Raw genomic sequence first — 18336 nt, 5'->3', positions numbered from 1 at the left:
GACCCCAAGCCCAGAGCTCTATCCACTATGCCACCTGGCTGCCCCTAGACCAGTAATTTTTAGATTGTCTCTCCTAGATCTATTTTTCAGGCCAGTTGTTTTACCAATGAGGTATTTTACCTTTTCTTCTATTTTTTCATTCTTTTGTTTCTGTTTGACTGATTCTTGCTCTCTCAGGGAGTCATTAGCTTCCACTTGCTCCATTCTAATTTTTAATGAGTTTTTTTCTTCTATCAGATTTTGTACCTCCTTTTCCATTTGGCCCATTTTACTTTTTAAGGAGTTCTCGTCAGTGAGTTATTGTGCCTCCTTTTCCATTTGGCCAAGTCTACTTTTTAAGGCCTTTTTTTTCCCTACAATTTTCTACAGCTAATTTTTGTCCTTCCTTTTCCATACTATTGACTCTCTCTCTCTCTCTCTCTCTCTCGCATACCTCTCATTTCTTTTCCTGATTTTTCTTCTACCCCCTCTTCTTTGACTTTTAAAATCCTTCTTGAGCTATTCCAAGAAGGCTTTTTTGGCTTGAGACCAGTTCATATTCCCGTCTGAGATTCCAGATGTGGGTATATTGACAATGTTGTCCTCTTCTGAATTGTGTGTTGATCTTCCCCTTTCCCCAAAATAAGAATCTATGGTCATTTTCCATTTCTGCTTTTTGTCCATGGTGCTTAACTATTTCCTGACTTTTTAAAAAAGAAATGTTGAGTTCTCCTGCTGGAGCAAAGGAGACACTTACCCAAGCTTCTTTTCCTGCTAACTGGGGCCTTGCACTTGAATGTTTGGCTCCTGCTCACTCAGGCCTCGCACAGGGATGTTTTGCTGCTGGCGAATGTCTGTAAACCTGGAGCTTTGCCTTCTGGAGTTGTGCTTCCCAGAGCTGTGTTGAGGCACCGGGTGATTTCGCTGCTGGAGAACACCACTGCCTGGGCTAGTTTTCAGAGCTGGTATCTACCGGTTCCCCTGCCTGTATTGAGGCTCTCAGGGGGTCCAGGCATTGTCACTTGCCTGCTCCACCAACCTGGGTCTCAGGACCTCCCCCTGATATGCTGAGGTGGGGTTTGCTGCTGGCTTGCTGGGGTGCCTTCAGTCCTATACTGCTCAACTTCCCCTAGAGTGAGAGGGGACTTTCCTGTTAATCTCCCAAGCTTCCTAGACTACAAGACTGTTGTGCCCTTTTTTTTTGGTGGCTCACAGTTTTTCCTGGGTCAATATTTTCTGAGCTTTCAGAGGTCAATGAGAGAGGGTGAGAGCAACTTACTTCTTACTCCACCATCTTGGCTCCCTAAAGCAGGAATTCTTAACCTGCATATACAGCACAGAGCACAGTGCCTGACACACAGTAAGTAATAAATATTTCTTGGCTGACTGTTTTCTTGCTTCTCAGATCTTCTTCAAGTATCTGTCCTCTTTGTGTCCTTCTCCTTTGCCTAATCATTCCTTTATGCTGTCTGTGTACACGTTACTTCTCTACATGTCTGAATCTACATGTCAAGCTCATTGGCCTACGGTTTGTAGACCCTTTCCTACTTTTCTCAGTCAACCTCCTATAAACACTGTTCTCCTTCTAATCTTCTACAGTCTGGCTTCATAACTCATGGCTCAATTGAAGCTGCTTTCTCTAAAATTACAAATGATCTCTCACTTACAAAGTCTCATGACCTTTGTCTTCATCCTTCTTGACCTCCCTGCAGCATACGACATTGCTGAACAACACCTCTTCCTGAATTCTTTCCCCTCTAGGTTTACGTGACACTGGTTGTTCTCAGTTCTTCCCCTTCCCGTCTGACCACTTCTCAGTCTCTTTTGTCATGACCCCTAATTATGGATGTATACCCAAGACTCTGTCCTGGCTCCTTCTCTCTGCTCTCTCTCTTGGTGACCTTATCAGCTCCTATAGATTTAATTATCTTTATGCTAATAACTCTAATATCTACATATCCAGAAAAAGTCTCTCCTCTCAGCACCAAACCCACATAGCATTATCCTTTAGGCATCTCAAACTCAACATGACCAAAACAACTTATCTTTTCCCCTAAGCCAACTCCTCATACAAACTTCCCTATTTCTGCATCATTATCCTTCTAGTTAACTAGGTTTGATACCTCAGTCCCATCCATGACATTCTCATTCACCACACATATCCAATGAGATGATATGTCTTGTTTAAACCTCCATAACTGCTCTTCCATCTGTTTCCACTTACGCAATCACCTCCCTAGTTCAGGGCCTCATCATCTCTTACCTGGACTACTGCAAAAGTATAATTGGTTTCACTATCTTAAATCTCTCTCCATTCTTAATCCACCCTCCAAAGGATGCCTCCAACTTGCCAAAGCATTTTCCTAAAATGCAGGTCTGACAAGGTTACCTCCCTACTCATTCCAGGGGCTCCCTATTAACTCTAGAATCAAATATAATCTCCTCTTTTAAGCATTTAAAGCTCTTTACATCAGATCCCATCCTACCTTTCTAGCCTTATTACCCACGACCTCCCCTTTACATACACTACTCATTACTCCTGATTCTGTCTAGGCAAACTGGTCTTACTGGTCCACATATGACACTTCACTTACTCTCTCCTCTCCTTTCTCTAAACCTTTGCAATGACTATCCCTCCAAATATGAAATGCATTCCCTCTGTACCCCTCTCTCTTAGAATTTCTACTTTCTTAAGCCTTAGCTGCTAGTGCCTCCCCGCAAATTTATCTCATATCTACTTTGTACATACCTACATATGTCTATGTTGTTTCCCTGACTAGAGTGTAAGCTTCTAAAAGTCAGGAACTATTGCATTTCTGCCTTTGTATCCCTGGTACATAATATAAACTTAAGAGTTTGATACTAGAAAGAAAAATGGACTTGAGGATTCTAGTCCTACTTCCACCATTCACAAGCAATACTAATCAAGCTTCAGCTACCTTATCTGTAAACTGTGAATAATACCAAGTATACTACCTACCTTTACAGTGTTGGTAGAGGATCAAATGAAACAATGTATATGAAAGTACTTTACAAACTGTGAAAGCCAATGCAAATACAATAATAATTAAGTCAAAATGGGAGCAAATATCAACATTAGATTATCATAACAGCAGCTAAGGCTACTCTAACATTCAATGTTGGAAGAATAAATTTGCATGATCTGTCACTAAATAGCCTACTTTAGTAAAAAGCAGTTCAAGTTTATATGGTATTTTAAGATTTCCTAAGTGCTTTCTTCACAAAAATCCTGAGTTAAGTATTATTGTCCCATTTACAAGTAAAGAAACTGAATCTGAGAAGATTAATGACTCGTCTGAAATGACAGAGCTAGTTAAGTGGCAGAGCCCAGGTATCCTGACTTCAAATCCAGTGGTGTTCTCATCATAACCTGTTTATTCCTTAAAGACCAGAAATCATTAACACATAAAAAACAGCTAAACATCATCAGGGAAATCTTCTTCTTGCTTGTTCTTGAGAAAATGATCCCGCCTTTCCAACTAAGTCTAATATTTTGTCCACATAATGTTCTTATTACCTGGAACTTAGTCATTAGTACATCTACAGGGAAGCAGAGATTAAAGCCTTAAAGCAGATCAGACTTTGTGTTTTTAGAGAAAACACTAGCAACCTGAAAAACGAACATTATATGGCAATTTAAAAAGAAAGCTGGTAAATTTCTCTGACTGCACACTTCCATCACAAGTAAAAATTAACTCCCTTGAAAATGAAGCCTGGTGAAATAAATAGCAAATCTAGGCTATTTTCAGATTGTGAAAATAAAAAGTAAAATGCAAAAATATATTCATTTATATTGTCTGTAACACTGTCAGATGAAAAACTCAGCAAATTGTACAACAAAATATTAAAGTAAATAATATGAAGTGCAAGTTAAAAGAAAACAGTACTTAAATGAGGATGTGGGGAGAGGAACACACATACCTGATACTCTTCTACAGTATCTGTTAATAACTGGTGCTGCAAAAGAAAGAAAAAACAATTAGCATTAAATAGTTAAATTCTGATGTAAGGTCGTAAAATTTCATTTTAGATTAAGAAATTTATTTTCTCATTTTACATGCATGACAACAGAAGTGTCTGAATATCATACATGGTATTTAAGTATTCAAGTGTAACTTCTCAAATAATGATTTTAATTGTATTTTTATTAATATCTTTGGTTTTTATATCACTTTTATTTCCCTACATTGTTCTTCCTTTTTAATATGTGCATCCCTTGAAACAAAGATTTTTTTTTAAATACAAAAGTTAAGGAAGATCAAACAAAATATTAGTCACATCTGACAACAGATGCAATGTCACACATCTAGACCCCCTTCCCCACCTCTATGGCTCATTTCTATGAACTGCCCACTAGGCTTGGGTTTTGTTTTGTTTTTCTTCATTCTTTCTATTTCCACTGCTGTAGTTATTGTTTATGTTGTCTTGTTTTCCTAGTTATGCTTGTTTCATTGTATCCATTCACATAACTCTTCTGATGCTTCTCAGAATCCTTCATATCATGATTTCTGATGGTACAGTAATATTCCATTACATTTGTACCCTATAATTTGTTTACTTATTCCCCAATTGATATGGTCAACTTTCTAGTTCTCTGCTACCACAAAAAGTATCTGAATATTATAGTGCATATAAGGGCTTCTTTCTTTATCTCTCATCTCCTTGTGGTAAATAATTAGCAGTGAGATTTCTGGGACAAAAGATATGGACATTTTAAGTAGTTTGGGGGGCATAATTCCAAACTGCTTTCTAGAATGGCTTGTCCAATTCATAAATCCATAACAATGTATTAATGTGTCAGATGTCCCACAGACTTTTTAAACAGAATTATTTTTGTATTTGCCAATTTGAGGGATATGAGCCACAGAATTGTTTTGAGTTGTGTTTCTCTCATTATTAGTATTATGGAGCAACCCTTAACATGGCTGTTAATGGTTTCCAATTATTTTCTTAAGAATTATTTGTTCATATCCTTTAACCATTTTTTCACTGCATATATTTGTGTTACTTCTCTTTATATTTTGAATATGAGATCCTTACCAGAGATATCTGAAGCAGAATTTCCCTCCCTAAAACTACAATTTTTTTAATGCTACCTACATAGATTTTTCAAATTATAATTATTAAAAGTTTAATTTGCAAACACTCTTAACATAAGCATAACTGAGTTATATGCATCCTACAGTCCACATTCTTGTTAATTCTTTACCACCACATACAACCCCTTTCCTTACCTTTTACTAATCAACCCAGCAAAAAATGAACAGGAATAAATATTCAAACTATTTACTATAAAATATAAACCCAAATGAAAATTAATCTGTCTGTTACTGCTCTTTGTTTACTCACATTGGTACATACATGTATAAGCACAGTTATTTTTACCTAACTTTAGCCAACCTGTATATTGCTCTTCCAGTTCTGCTCCATTAACTTGACATTACTTTGTATGTCCTCCTATATTTCTTTATATCCCCCGTTTTTGAATGGTCCTACAATCCCACTTCGAATGGTCCTACAATATTTTATTGTTCTATTACAATTTGTTCAGTTACTACCCAACTGTTAGACATGTAGATTATTTCTAGTTTTTTTACTATTAAAAATAAAACTCTTACATATGTGTGTGTGTACACACACACACACACACACACACACACAACCAGAGTTTTCTCTTTAATTATATGCTTGTAGTATATTCCTAACAAGATTACTAGGCAAAAGAATATGAATAGTTTTAAACTGCTGTTATATACTGCCAGATTACTATTCAAAAACACTACATCAACTTGCAAATGCTACCAGCATCTAAAAGTACTGTTGGCATTACACTGGCATTTTGTTTTTTTCTAATTTGATCGCTAAAAAGTAAAACTTCACGTTTTAATTTTTTTTATATCTTTGAATATTAAAGAGTGAGCATTTTCAGATTATTTACAATGATCCCTCTCTCATAAATTGCCTTAATTTTCCCTTTAATCACACATCCATTGACATTTGAAAGTCAGGGCAAGGGAAAAGAGGATATTGCTCTTTATTGGATCAATCAAGGGCCCCTTGCCCTAGTACGCTTAAGGAGAATAGTTTCTCCTTAAACTTTGTACCTCAGAGAAAGTAGTTAGGCTTTTGGTAAGGGGAAAAGAGTATAAGCGCCGTTTTGGAATGGACAGTTACAGAAAGATAAGTAAGAGTTTTTTTAAACAAGTGGACCAAAAACTTTGGACTAAAATAATTCCTAATTTAATCCTGAAATAGAGAAATACATAGGAAAGAAGGAAGAAGGTATAGCTCATGATACTTCCACAAATCTTCTTTAAGAGGGGGGATAGGGGAAGGCTTCTTGCTCCAATCTAAATTAGATTTCTGAGTCTGCATCAGAAAAAAGCATCCACATTTTAAAATTTAAAAATCTCTCATCTTGGTAATCATTTATGTATTATGTTTTATGTATTATGGTACTGGCAATACCTTTTCCCATTCTCCACAGGGAGCCACATTATTTCCATCTATTCCAACATGAGCAAACATTCCTTCCACAACATCCAGTTATATTTGTTAACAAATCAGTGTAATTACATAATGGTCATACTTAACTGATTATGGTTCACTGGAGAACTATGCCCTATAGAAGGACTGTCTGTTCTAGCCAGGCCAGTCTTCTCATCATTTCCCAAACATATCATTCACATTCTCTACTTAATAAAAAGGAGGAAATAGTGGTGGCTTTTGTTCACATCATTTTTCTGCTCCTTTCCATCTATTCATTCTTCAAAGACTTGCCCAAATGTCATCCCCTCTGTGAATCCTTTCTTGATCACTTCAGCTCATAATAATCTGTCTTCCTCTGAGCCAAAATCCCTTAAGATCTGTGGCACTCATTTGGCACTTAAATACCCCCAATGTGACACATCTTTTATTATTTAAATTTTCATCTCAGAGTCTTCTCTCCCAGATTTGTCCTTCAGATTTTTTCTAGTCATACTCCCAGCCAGCAGGTGGCTCAATAAATACTTGCTGCATGTAATAGTTGAAAATTTTTTTTTCTGATTTCCTAAATGTCTGAAGTAGATATAAAGTTTGATGCATTCTTGGGTGAGCATTTAAGTGAAATGTTAAATCAATGTAACAAGTCTAAGATAAAGCCTTAAGAAATAATTCCTTATAATGTTCATCATCTTTATATCAAGAATAGGTGCTCTTCGAAAGACAAAAACTTAAAATTCTAAGGAAACAGCCTTAGAAACACACTCTGCAAATCGAACAGGATCTAATTAGAAGCAAAAACACCTTACATTATTGCTAAATGTGCTAAGTTCTGAAACTGCAGTTCTTAAATCATAATACAACTGATTTTCCTTAATCAAGAAACTACATAGTTGTTGTATGGTTTTGTCCTTCATCTTAAAGAGGACCACGACATCAGAGAGATGATGATATGACTTGTAAATGACTTTGATTTGAGTGAGGGAGGGCTGTGCAAAGTCACCATCCTTACTTTCTACTCCAGAGCCATCTGGGTCCAGTGCCCAGATGTCTATCAGGAAGACTGGAGATGGCCCAGGATGAAGTGGGAGACCTGGACCCTTTTAAGCTAAGGTGTTTTCAGTTCTCACTCTAAGTGAGGCAACGCCCAGTCAGTGAATAGGCTTCTTTAAGAAGTTAAGTGGAGGAATGGTCCTTTTAAAAATAATAATAATGATGATGATAATAGTAATAATAATAATAAAATCAAACTGGGAGAAGAAGACCCTCAGGGTTGCTGACCAAAAGAGAAACAGTTACTATTTACAGGTGGGCCAAAAAATAACCATTAAATGATGCCTGGGGCCTATTGTCCAATCCAAGAGATCCAGAGTGAACTGGGTTTAAGGCTTGGTCTTTGAGAAAGTAGTAGTACAAAACAGAATTAAAAGGTTGGCTTTTCCTAATCATCTAGATTTAATGATGGGTGCTGGCAAAATGCAACATCATATGAAAAAGCAAGAAGGGTGGAAAAAATTCCAGGGAAAACATCATAGTATAACTGATGTCAAAAGTATTCCTCATACTGAACATTCTATTTTCCATTTCCATGCCTTTGAAGATACTGTCTCCCATGCCTAAAATGTATTCCTACTTCACACTTCTGCCTCCCTTTCAAAGCCCAGCTTATCGATATAAGGTCTTTCCTGATCCCAGATGTTAGTGACCTTCCTGTAAAAATTTATTTTGTATATAGTTCATATTTACTTATATGTGTACATGTGGCTTCCATGACAGATTGTAAGCATCTTGAGGACAAGGACTATGGCTTTTATCTTTGTATTGCCAGCACCTGGAACAATGCTTAGTATATAACAGGCACTTAATAAATTCAATGATTGATTGCTATACAAAAATACAATGGGGAAAATTAGTGAGGGAGAACAATAGGTAGTTGATGATTTGGGACTGAGCTTATGAGGAAGATATACATTTGGGAGTCACCTGTATATTGAGAACTGAATCTGTTAGGGCTGATGAGGTCATCAAGAAAAAAAATAAAGAGAAAGAAGAGGGCCCAGGATATTCGGGATACTCTCACAGCTAGTATTTGCAAAGAAGGGGAACTTGAGCCCAGGGTGTGGAGTTAACCTTGAGGCTGTTTTGATTTGCATCTCTCTTATTATTAGTGATTTCCATAAAGCATTTTTTCAAGTAGTGAATACTGTGTGGTTTGACAACTGTTTGCTCATATCCATTAGTTTTATATATATTTATTGTTTACGGAGCTTGGGTATCAAACCGTTATCAAAGAAATCTGATACAAAGATTCTCTTTCCCTATTTGATCACTTTCCATCTTATTCTACCTAGATTGTATGTACAGAAGCTTTTCAGTTTCAATTAATTAAAGTTATCTATTTTATCTTTTGTAACTGCTCTTGCTTGGTTAGGAAAACAGCTACAGTTGTAAAAGATATATGATCTACTTCTCTTCTAATTTTTAACAGTAGGTGAGATCCTGCTCATATCCAGGTCACATATCCATTTAGAATGTATTGTGATGGAAATGTTTTTCACACCTGCACAAGTATAACCTCTATCAAAATGTTGCCTTCTCAAGGAAGGGAGAAGGAAGAGAGAAAGAAAATGTGTGACTCAAAATTTTAAAAAACAAATCAGAAATAGTTTTTACATGAAATTGGAAATATAAAATATTTTCACAGTAGAATGTATTGGGGAATATGGTGCAAGATGTTGGTGTCTAAGTCTAATTCCTGCCAGGCTGCTTTCCAGTTTTTCCAGCAGTGTTTTTTTGTTTGGTTTTGCTTTTTATCAAACAGAAGGTTCTTCTGTAGGTAATTTATGTTTTCCATTTTATCAAACCTGGGGTTATTGAGTTCTACTGTTTTTGACTCTCCCATCTAGTCTATTTAGACTAGTCTAATCTATATCTCTCTCTCTCTAATCTAGTTTATCTCACTAGTCTTTAGACAATATCACATGGTTTTGATGACTATTACTTTATAGAAGGAACTGTTATTCTGCCTTCACCCCTATTTCTTTTCATCACTTCCCTTAATATTTTAGATCTTTCATTTTTCCAAATGAATTCTGTTATTATTTGATCAAATTCCATAAAGTAGTCCCCTGGTAATTTGATTGACATGGCATTAAAATGCAATTTTGATAGAATTATAACTTTTATTATGCTGGCATAGTCCAACTGAAATAGAACTGAAATACTTCTCCAGCAATTTAATTGTTCTTTATTTCTTTAAGGAACACTTAATAATTGCATTTACATAAGCACTTTGTGTGCTTTGGGAGGTGGATCCCCAGATGTTTTGTGCATTTTGTGGTTATCTGGAATAGGATTTCCCATTCTATTATTGCTTTTTATGTTTTGTTTCTACTATATAGAAATGCTGTTGATTTTTGCGTATTTATTTTGTATCCTGAAACTCTGCTGCAGCTGTTAATTGCCTCAGTATCTTCGCTGATTTCCTAGCATTTTCCAAGTATACCATCATATTATCAGCAAACAGAGATGGTTTTAATCTCCTCTTTACCCATATTTATTCCTTTAATTTCTTTCTCATCTTATTGCTGTTGCTAACATTTACAGAACTATATCAAAACAATGGTAAGGAGAGTAGATACCCTTCCTTCACTCCTATATTTATTGGAAAAGGTTTTAATGTATCCTCATTGCATATGATATTTGCTTTTGGTTTTATGATAATAAAAAAAAAGGTCTTTGAAGGGTTTACAGAAGAAAAGCGTTGCAGTTCATCAAAGGCTTTTTCTACATCTCTTGTAAGGATCAGTGGTTCTGGATGTTTTGGTTTTTAATGTGATTATGTTGACTGTTTTCCTAAGGTTGAACCATCCCTGCATCCTTGGCATAAATGCCACTTGATCATAATTTCTTGGATAAATTGCTATAGTGTGTTTGATATGATTTTGTTTAAAATTTTTGAGTCAATGTTCATTAATGATATTTACAGAGTTTAGGAAACCAAGATAGGGGTTGGTAAGGCAGGAACTCACCAGAGCTCTCCCCAATTCCCCTCCAAACTTTGAAATAACACCTCAAAATGAATTCTGAAGCAGCAGAACCAACAAAAGAATGCGGTGAAACATTCTTGCAGCCCAAGACCCTATAGATAGTGGACAAGAAAGGTCTGACTTACAGAGGTGAGAGTGGAATAGCAAAGCACTAACCTGCCCCCTCTCCCTAGCTCCAAGCCCTTAGGCAAGTCAGCAGCAGGCCATGCCCCAGCAAGCCAGTGCAGGCCTTAGTGGCAACTGATCAGCAGCAGCTACTTTCTGAGCTGTCAGCCCACAGATGGTAAAGGGGCCTGTAAGGGGGGGGGGGGGGCGGCAGACAACTGGTCAGAAGGAGATTACGGGAGACACTTTGCTGGTACAGGGTACATGACTCTGGTGCATTACAGAAATGGAGATCCAGGTCACAGTTGCAGGATGAGGAGGAGGACTAGCACTCTAGAGCATGAGGCCACAGGGGAGGAGAGATCTTGGTCACAGGTCCTGGGCTTAAAAGAGTGCTTGTGGTCACTCACAGACCACAGCACAGACCAGTAGAGCAATGACTACACTGCTCCTTAGTTAATACCACCTTGAAAGAACTGAAAACTTACAGGCCCCAGAATTAGCTCTGAAAAACAGCAGCATGAAAAACCTGAAGCTTGGGACAGTGCCCCCTCCACTCCAGAAACAGAGCCCAACTTTATAATAAAATTAAAAGTAAAGAAATAGGTTGGAAAAGTGAGCAAACAACAACAATAACAACAACAGCAACAACAAAAACCAAACCTGGCCATAGAAAATTACTATGGTGACAGGGAAGATCAAAACACAAACTCAGAAGAGGCCAACAATGGCTAAAATTAGGCTATGTGGGAAGCCCCAAAGAAAACTGAATTGGTGTCAGGTCCAAAAAGAACTCCCAGAAGAGCTCAAAAAGCATCTTAAAAATCAAATAAGCAAGGTAAAAGAAAACTTGAGAAAAGAAAGGCTAATGATGCAAAAGAATTATGAAAAAAGAGTCAACAGCTTTCAGAAAAAGAGGTACAAAAGTTTGCTGAAAAAAATAATTCCTTAGAAATTAAAATTAGGCAAGTGGAACTAATGACTCCATGACACATCAAAAAACAATAAAACAAAATCAAAAGAATGAAAAAATAAAAGAAAAAGTGAAACATCTCATTGGTAAAACAACTTCTCTGGAAAATAGATTAAGGTAAGATAATTTGGTAGTTATTGGACAACCTGAAAAACCACAATCAAAAAAAGAGCCTAGACATCATCTTTAAGAAATTATCAAGGAAAATTGTTCCGATACTCCGGTATCCTAGAATCAGAGGTTAAAATATAAATTCAAAGAATCTATCAATCATTTCCTGAGATCTCAAAATGAAAACTCCCAGGAATATTATAGCCAAATTCCAGAACTTCTAGGCCAAGGAGAAAATACTGGAAGCAACCATAAAGAAACAATTCAAATATCATGGAGCCACAATCAGGATTACACAGGATTTAGCAGCTTCTACATTAAAGGACTAGATGGCTTAGAATATGATAATCCAGAAGGCAAAGTAGCAAGGATTACAACCAAGAATCACCCAGCAAAATTGAGTATAACCCTTCAGGGTAGAAAAAAGGACATTTAATGAAATTGAAACCTTTCAAGCATTCTAACGAAAAGACCAGAGCTGAATAGAAAATTTGACACTAAAACACAAGACTCAGAGAAGTATAAAAACGTAAACAGTAAAGAGAAAACATAAGAGATTCGATAAGGTTAAACTGTTTACATTCTTACGATGGAAGCTGATACTTATAACTAACTTAAGAAATTTATCACTATTAAAGTAGTTAGAAGAAGTGTACATAGAGGGCATGTTTGTGAGTTGACTATGATGGGATATCATCTTAAAAAACCACACACATTAAGGGGTAAGAAAGAAGGATGCACTGGGAGAAACTGAAAGCAAAACTGGGTAAATTATCTCACATAAAAGAAGTATGAATGAGCTATTACAATGGAGGGGAAGATGGGGGAGTTAGTGGATAATGCTTCTGATGGGGTGTTTGGGTGCCTGTGCTTGGACTCTAATTTCTCCCTAGCCTCAGAAACACTATCACTGGCAGATTCCCCCCAGCTCAAGGATACTGTGCCTAGCAATTACTCATGAGTAGGCCCCAGCAAGACACTTATTTCTCTCCCTGGTGTAGTCACAAACTGCATCTGAAGGAATTATTAGTTTGAACTGGCTTTGCACTGGGTCATAAAGATATTCATACCCACTGGACTATCTATACTACCTCCTTACTTTGTTATCTATATCCTGGACTGCTCATTATATGTATTCTAGACCTAAGACATATGTATACTCCCTATATCTATTATATGTATTCTAGACCTAAGACATATGTATACTCCCTATATCTATTATATGTATTCTAGACCTAAGACATATGTATACTCCCTGTATCTATCTTGTCAAACAAGACATTGACTGGTAGCAGACTGGGCAACCTGACCACTAGTTAACTTAGTGAGGAAGCAGACCTAAAAACCACATCTCCCCATAGCCCCACCTTGGGCTTTTTCTAGTGAACTCTGGGTAAAATGTCTGCACAGTAGATACAAAAAGTGCATGTTCCTTTAAGAACTGACCACTCCTTAACCACTCCCTAATCCCACCCTGAATCACCTAGTTAGCATTGGCACATGTTTTACTCTAATTTATCCTATATAAACTTTAACTGAACCCCTCTAAGGTCGCAGGTTTCTTAAGAATCCTTGCCCGCTGAAAAGCATAACAGTAAATTTTTGCCAACTTGACTCAAAGAATGCTTGAGTCTGTGAATTCATTCCAGACGACCCCATCCTGACTCTGGTCTCAACCTCTCAGACTACAACACTTGAATCTTACTGTCATCAAAACTGGCTCAAAAAAAAAAAGAAAGAAAAGACACTCATTTGGGTATAGAAATCTGTCTTACCCTATAGAGAAGTTAAGAGGGGATGGGGGAGACTTATAGAAGAGAGGGCAGACTGGGTCGTCAGAAGCAAAACACTAGTGAGGACGGACAGAGTGAAGTGGGGTGGGTGGGAGAGAGAATGATAAGAGGGGTGGGAGGAATAGGATGGAGGAAAATACACAATTAGTAATCATAACTGAAAATGTGAATGGGATGAACTCACCCATAAAACTGAAGCAGTGGATAGCAGAGTATATTAAAAACCAGAATCCTACAATGTTTTTTTTTTTTTACAAGAAACACATTTGAAGCAAAGAGACCCACAGAGTAAAGGTAAGGAGCTGGAGCACAATCTATTATGCATTAGCTGAAAACAAAGCAGAAGCAGAAAGAGATTTAGTTAAAAGACATAAGGAAGGAAATTACATCTTACTAAAAGGTACCATAGACAATGAAGCATTAGAAATATGAAACATATATGCACCAAACGGTATAGCATCCAAATTTTTAAAGGAAAGTTAAATGAGTTATAGAAGGAAATAGTAAAAGTATACTAGTTGGGGGCCCCCATTTGTCCCTTTCAGACCCAGATAAATGTAATCACAAAATAAACAAGAAAGAAGCTCAGGAGATAAACAGAATTTTAGAAAAGTTAGATATGATAGATCTCTAGAGAAAATTAAGAGTATACTTTTTCTCAGAGATAAATGGCACCTACACAAAAATTGATCATATAATTAGGGCTTTAAAACCTTATAGACAAATGCAGAAAAGCAGAAATATTAAAAGCATCCCTTTCAGGTCATAATGCAATAAAAATTATACTCAGTAAAGGACTGTGGAAAGAGAGATTAAAAATTAATTGGAAACTAAATACTCTAACCCTAACGAATGAGTGGGTCAAAGAACAAATCACAAAAACAATAATTGCATTAAAGCAAATGACAATGAGACAACACAGCAAAATTTACAGGATGCAGTCAAAACAGTTACTTAGAGGGAAATTTATAGCTCTAAATGCTTACAACAATAAACCTGGGAAAGAGAAGATCAATGAATTGGGCATGCAACTTAAAAAAACTAGAAAAAAGAACAAATTGAAGATCCCCAATTAAACACCAAATTGGAAATCCTGAAAAATCGAAGATTAATAAAATTGGAAGTAATATTACCATTGAACTAATAAAACTAGAACCTAGTTTTGTGAAAAAGCCAATAAAATAGATTAAACCATTGGTTAATTTGATTAAAAGAAAACCAAATTACCAGTATAAAAAATGAAAAGCGTGAATTTACCACCAATAAAGAAGAAATTAAAGCAATTAGGAGCTACTTTGACCAATTATATGACAATAAATCTGAAAATCTAAGTAAAATAGATGAATATTTACAAAAATTGCCTAGATTAGGCCTACACAACTTGCAGGTCATGTGCAGCACACCAAAGGATTTGGGGGGGGGGGTGTCTGAAAAATGTAGAGGAAAACATCCTTTGTAGGTAGAGGAAATCCTTTGGCTTGCAGCAAGCAGCCTGAGGGCCTGGCCTAAATTAATCGAAGAGGAAACAGAAAGAGAAACTGAACAAGCTATCAATGAACTGCCTAAAAAAAAATCTCCAGGGCCAAATGGATTGACAAGCAAATTCTACCAAAACTTTAATGAACAATTAATTTCAATACTATATATACAATTTTGAAAAATAGGCAAAGAAGTCCCTACAAATTCCTTTTACAACACAAATTTGGTGCTGATACCTAAAACAGGAATAGCAAAAACAGAGAAAGAAAACTATAGACCAATTTCCCTAATGAATAGCAAAGCAAAAATTTTAAATAAAATACTAGCAAGGAGATTATAACAATACGTTACAAGTATCATACTTGTAACATATACCAGAAGTGCAGGACGGGTTCAATATTAGGAAAACTATCAGCATATCAATAACATAATAACTATATCAATAATAAAACCAACAAAAATCATGCGATTATCTCAATAGATGCAGAAAGGCTTTTGACAAAATACAACACCCATTACTATTAAAAAAAAAACACTAGAGAGCACAGGAATAAATGGAGCTTTCCTTAAAATGATAAGTATTATCTATCTAAAACTATCAGCTAACATTATGCAATGGGAATAAGCTAATAGCCTTCCCAATAAGATCAGGCATGAAGGAAGGATGTCCATTATCACCATTATTATTCATTGTTGTAGCAATAAGAGAAGAAAAAGCAATTAAAGGAATTAAAACAGACAATGAAGAAACAAAACGATCACTCTTTGCAGATAATAGGATACTAACAGAATCAGCTAAAAAACTAGTTGAAATAATTAACAACTTTAGCAAAGTTGTAGAATATAAAATAAACTGTTATGAGTCATCAGCATTTCTATATATTACCAACAAAGTCCAGTAGCAAGAGACCGAAAGAGAAATTCCATTTAAAATGATGATAGACAATATAAAATACTTGGGAGTCTACCTGTCAAGATAAACCCAGGAACTGTGTGAACGCAATTACAAAATACTTTTCATACAATTGGAACAATCAGAAAAATATTATTTGCTTATGGGTAGGCTGAGCCACTATAATAAAAATGAAAATTCTACCTAAATTAATTTACTTACTCAGTGCCATACCAAACTACAAAAAAAATATTTTATAGAGCTAGAAAAAATAATAGCAAAATTCACCTGGAAGAACAAAAAGTTAAGAATTTCAAGGGAATTAATGAAAAAAAAATGTGAAGGAAGGATGCCTAGACATAGAAGATCTCAAACCGTATTACAAAAAAGTGGTAATCATCAAAACAATCTGGTACTGGCTAAAAAATAGAATGGTGGATTAGTGGAATAGATTAGGTACACAAGACACAGTAGTAAACAACTACAGTAATCTAGTGTTTGAGAAACCTAAAGATCCAAGCTTTTGTGACAAGAACTTACTATCTGACAAAAATTGTTGGGAAAACTGGAAAAGTTTGGCAGACACTAGGTATAACCCAACATCTCGCACTGTATGTCAAGATAAGGGCAAACGGATTACATGATTTAGACATAAAGGGTGATACCATGGACAAATTTGGGGAGCATGGCAGTTTACCTTTCAGATATATAGATAAGGGAAGAATTTACGACCAAAAAAAGATAGCATTTTTGAGATGTAAAATGAGTAATTTTGATTACATTAAATTGAAAAGGCTTTCCACAAACAAAACCAATGCAGCCAAGATTAGAAGGAAAGCTGGGAAACAATTTTCACAGCTAGTGTCTCTGATAAAGATTTCATTTCTCAAACATATCAAGAACTGAGTCAAATTTGTAAGAATACAAGTCATTCTCCAATTGATAAATAGTCAAATGACATGAACAGGAAGTTTTCAGACAAAGAAATCAAAGCTATCTCTAAGTCACATAAAAAAATGCTCTAAATCACTACTGATTAGAGAAAGGCAAATTAAAACAATACTGAGGTATCACCTTATACCTATCAGATTGGCTAATATGACAGAAAAGGAAAATGATAAATGTTAAAGGGGATGTGGGAAAACTGGGACACTAATACACTGCTGGTGGAGTTGTGAACTGATCTAACCATTCTGGAGAACAATTTGGAAGTATGGCAAAGGGCTATCCCTTTGATCCAAGATACTCTTATTAGGTCTGTATCTCAAAGAGATCAAAGAAAGGAGTTTGGCTAGTTCACAGAGTACAAGAAGGTGAATTACATATAATAAGGCTGAAAAGGTAGGATGGGTTCAAGTTAAGAAGGTCAGAACAATTTACAGTTGTTCCTAGAGGTGATAAGGAGCCACTGGAGTTGACTGAATAGGGTCAAACCTGCATTTTGAGGAAAATGCATTTTGGCAACTGTGCGTAGGGTGAATTGAAGTGGGGTGAGATTTAAAGCAAGGAAATCAATTTGGAGGTAATCAATGATAGTCTAGGGGAGAAGTAATACAGGCCTGAACTAGGGTGGTGGTGGCTATATGGGTGCAAAGAAAAGAATGAACACAAGAAATGTTGTGGAAATAGAAATTACAATATTTGGCAACTGAACAGATATGAAACGTGCCAAAAGAAATCTGAAAAAATGTACCAACTTTGAAAATGGCCATTTGCTATCAATCCAATGTACAATAATTATATATCAAATCACAGAGCTCCAAAAGCTAATGAAAATGGGTAGGAGCAAAAGGACCTAAAAGTGAAAGGATAAGCTGGAGATGGTGTTTAGGAAGGTTAATAATGATTACTGGTGAGAACAACTCTGTCAAACTCAAGGTGATAAATGACTGTTTTCTTTTCACACCTCACAACTACTATCTAAGCTTACTAACAATTAACGATTAAGTAAAGGGAAAAGAATAAGATCAAGAAATCATTTTGGAAATGAAACCAAAGACCAAGCTAAAAATATATGTCAAAATTAAGGGCACAACCATCAAGTGAACTTCATTATTATTCTTCCACTGTCTTCCATCCTAAGAATTTCATATATAGCTATATCTCCACACACACACACACACACTCCTGGGTGATAGTCAGGGAATCAGACAATATGAGAGTTGAAAAAGGACTCAAGAGATATCTAAGTCAATCATATATGAATAAAAACCTCCTTTACAAAATATATTTGAAGAATTCTATGGAAGAGAAACCCACAGTCTCCTAAGGCATTCTACTTTTGGAGAGCTCTATTTGCATGTTTTCTTTACCTCAAACTTAAATCTGTCCTCTCAGGCTAAAAAGAACATGTCTATTCTTCTCAAACATGAAAATTCTTCAAATATTTAAAGCTAGCTCTCCCTAAATCTTCTTTACTCTTGGATAAATATCCCAGTTCCTTCAGCTGAT

General features: G+C 36.0%; 1 protein-coding gene across 1 annotated transcript in view; it reads right to left on the bottom strand.

Annotated features, from left to right (window-relative positions):
• Positions 1-18336, bottom strand: part of PRKAR2A (protein kinase cAMP-dependent type II regulatory subunit alpha) — a 134658-nt gene that overhangs the window by 59144 nt on the left and 57178 nt on the right. The window contains exon 2 of the mRNA XM_020998986.2: positions 3922-3957. Coding sequence (XP_020854645.1) covers positions 3922-3957 — 36 coding nt within the window. The remainder of the gene's footprint in view (positions 1-3921; positions 3958-18336) is intronic.

This window comes from Phascolarctos cinereus, unplaced genomic scaffold (assembly GCF_003287225.1).
Source record: "Phascolarctos cinereus isolate Bilbo 61053 unplaced genomic scaffold, phaCin_HiC Scaffold_4;HRSCAF=312, whole genome shotgun sequence".
Taxonomy (NCBI): domain Eukaryota; kingdom Metazoa; phylum Chordata; class Mammalia; order Diprotodontia; family Phascolarctidae; genus Phascolarctos; species Phascolarctos cinereus.
This window is presented reverse-complemented; position numbering and strand designations above follow the sequence as displayed.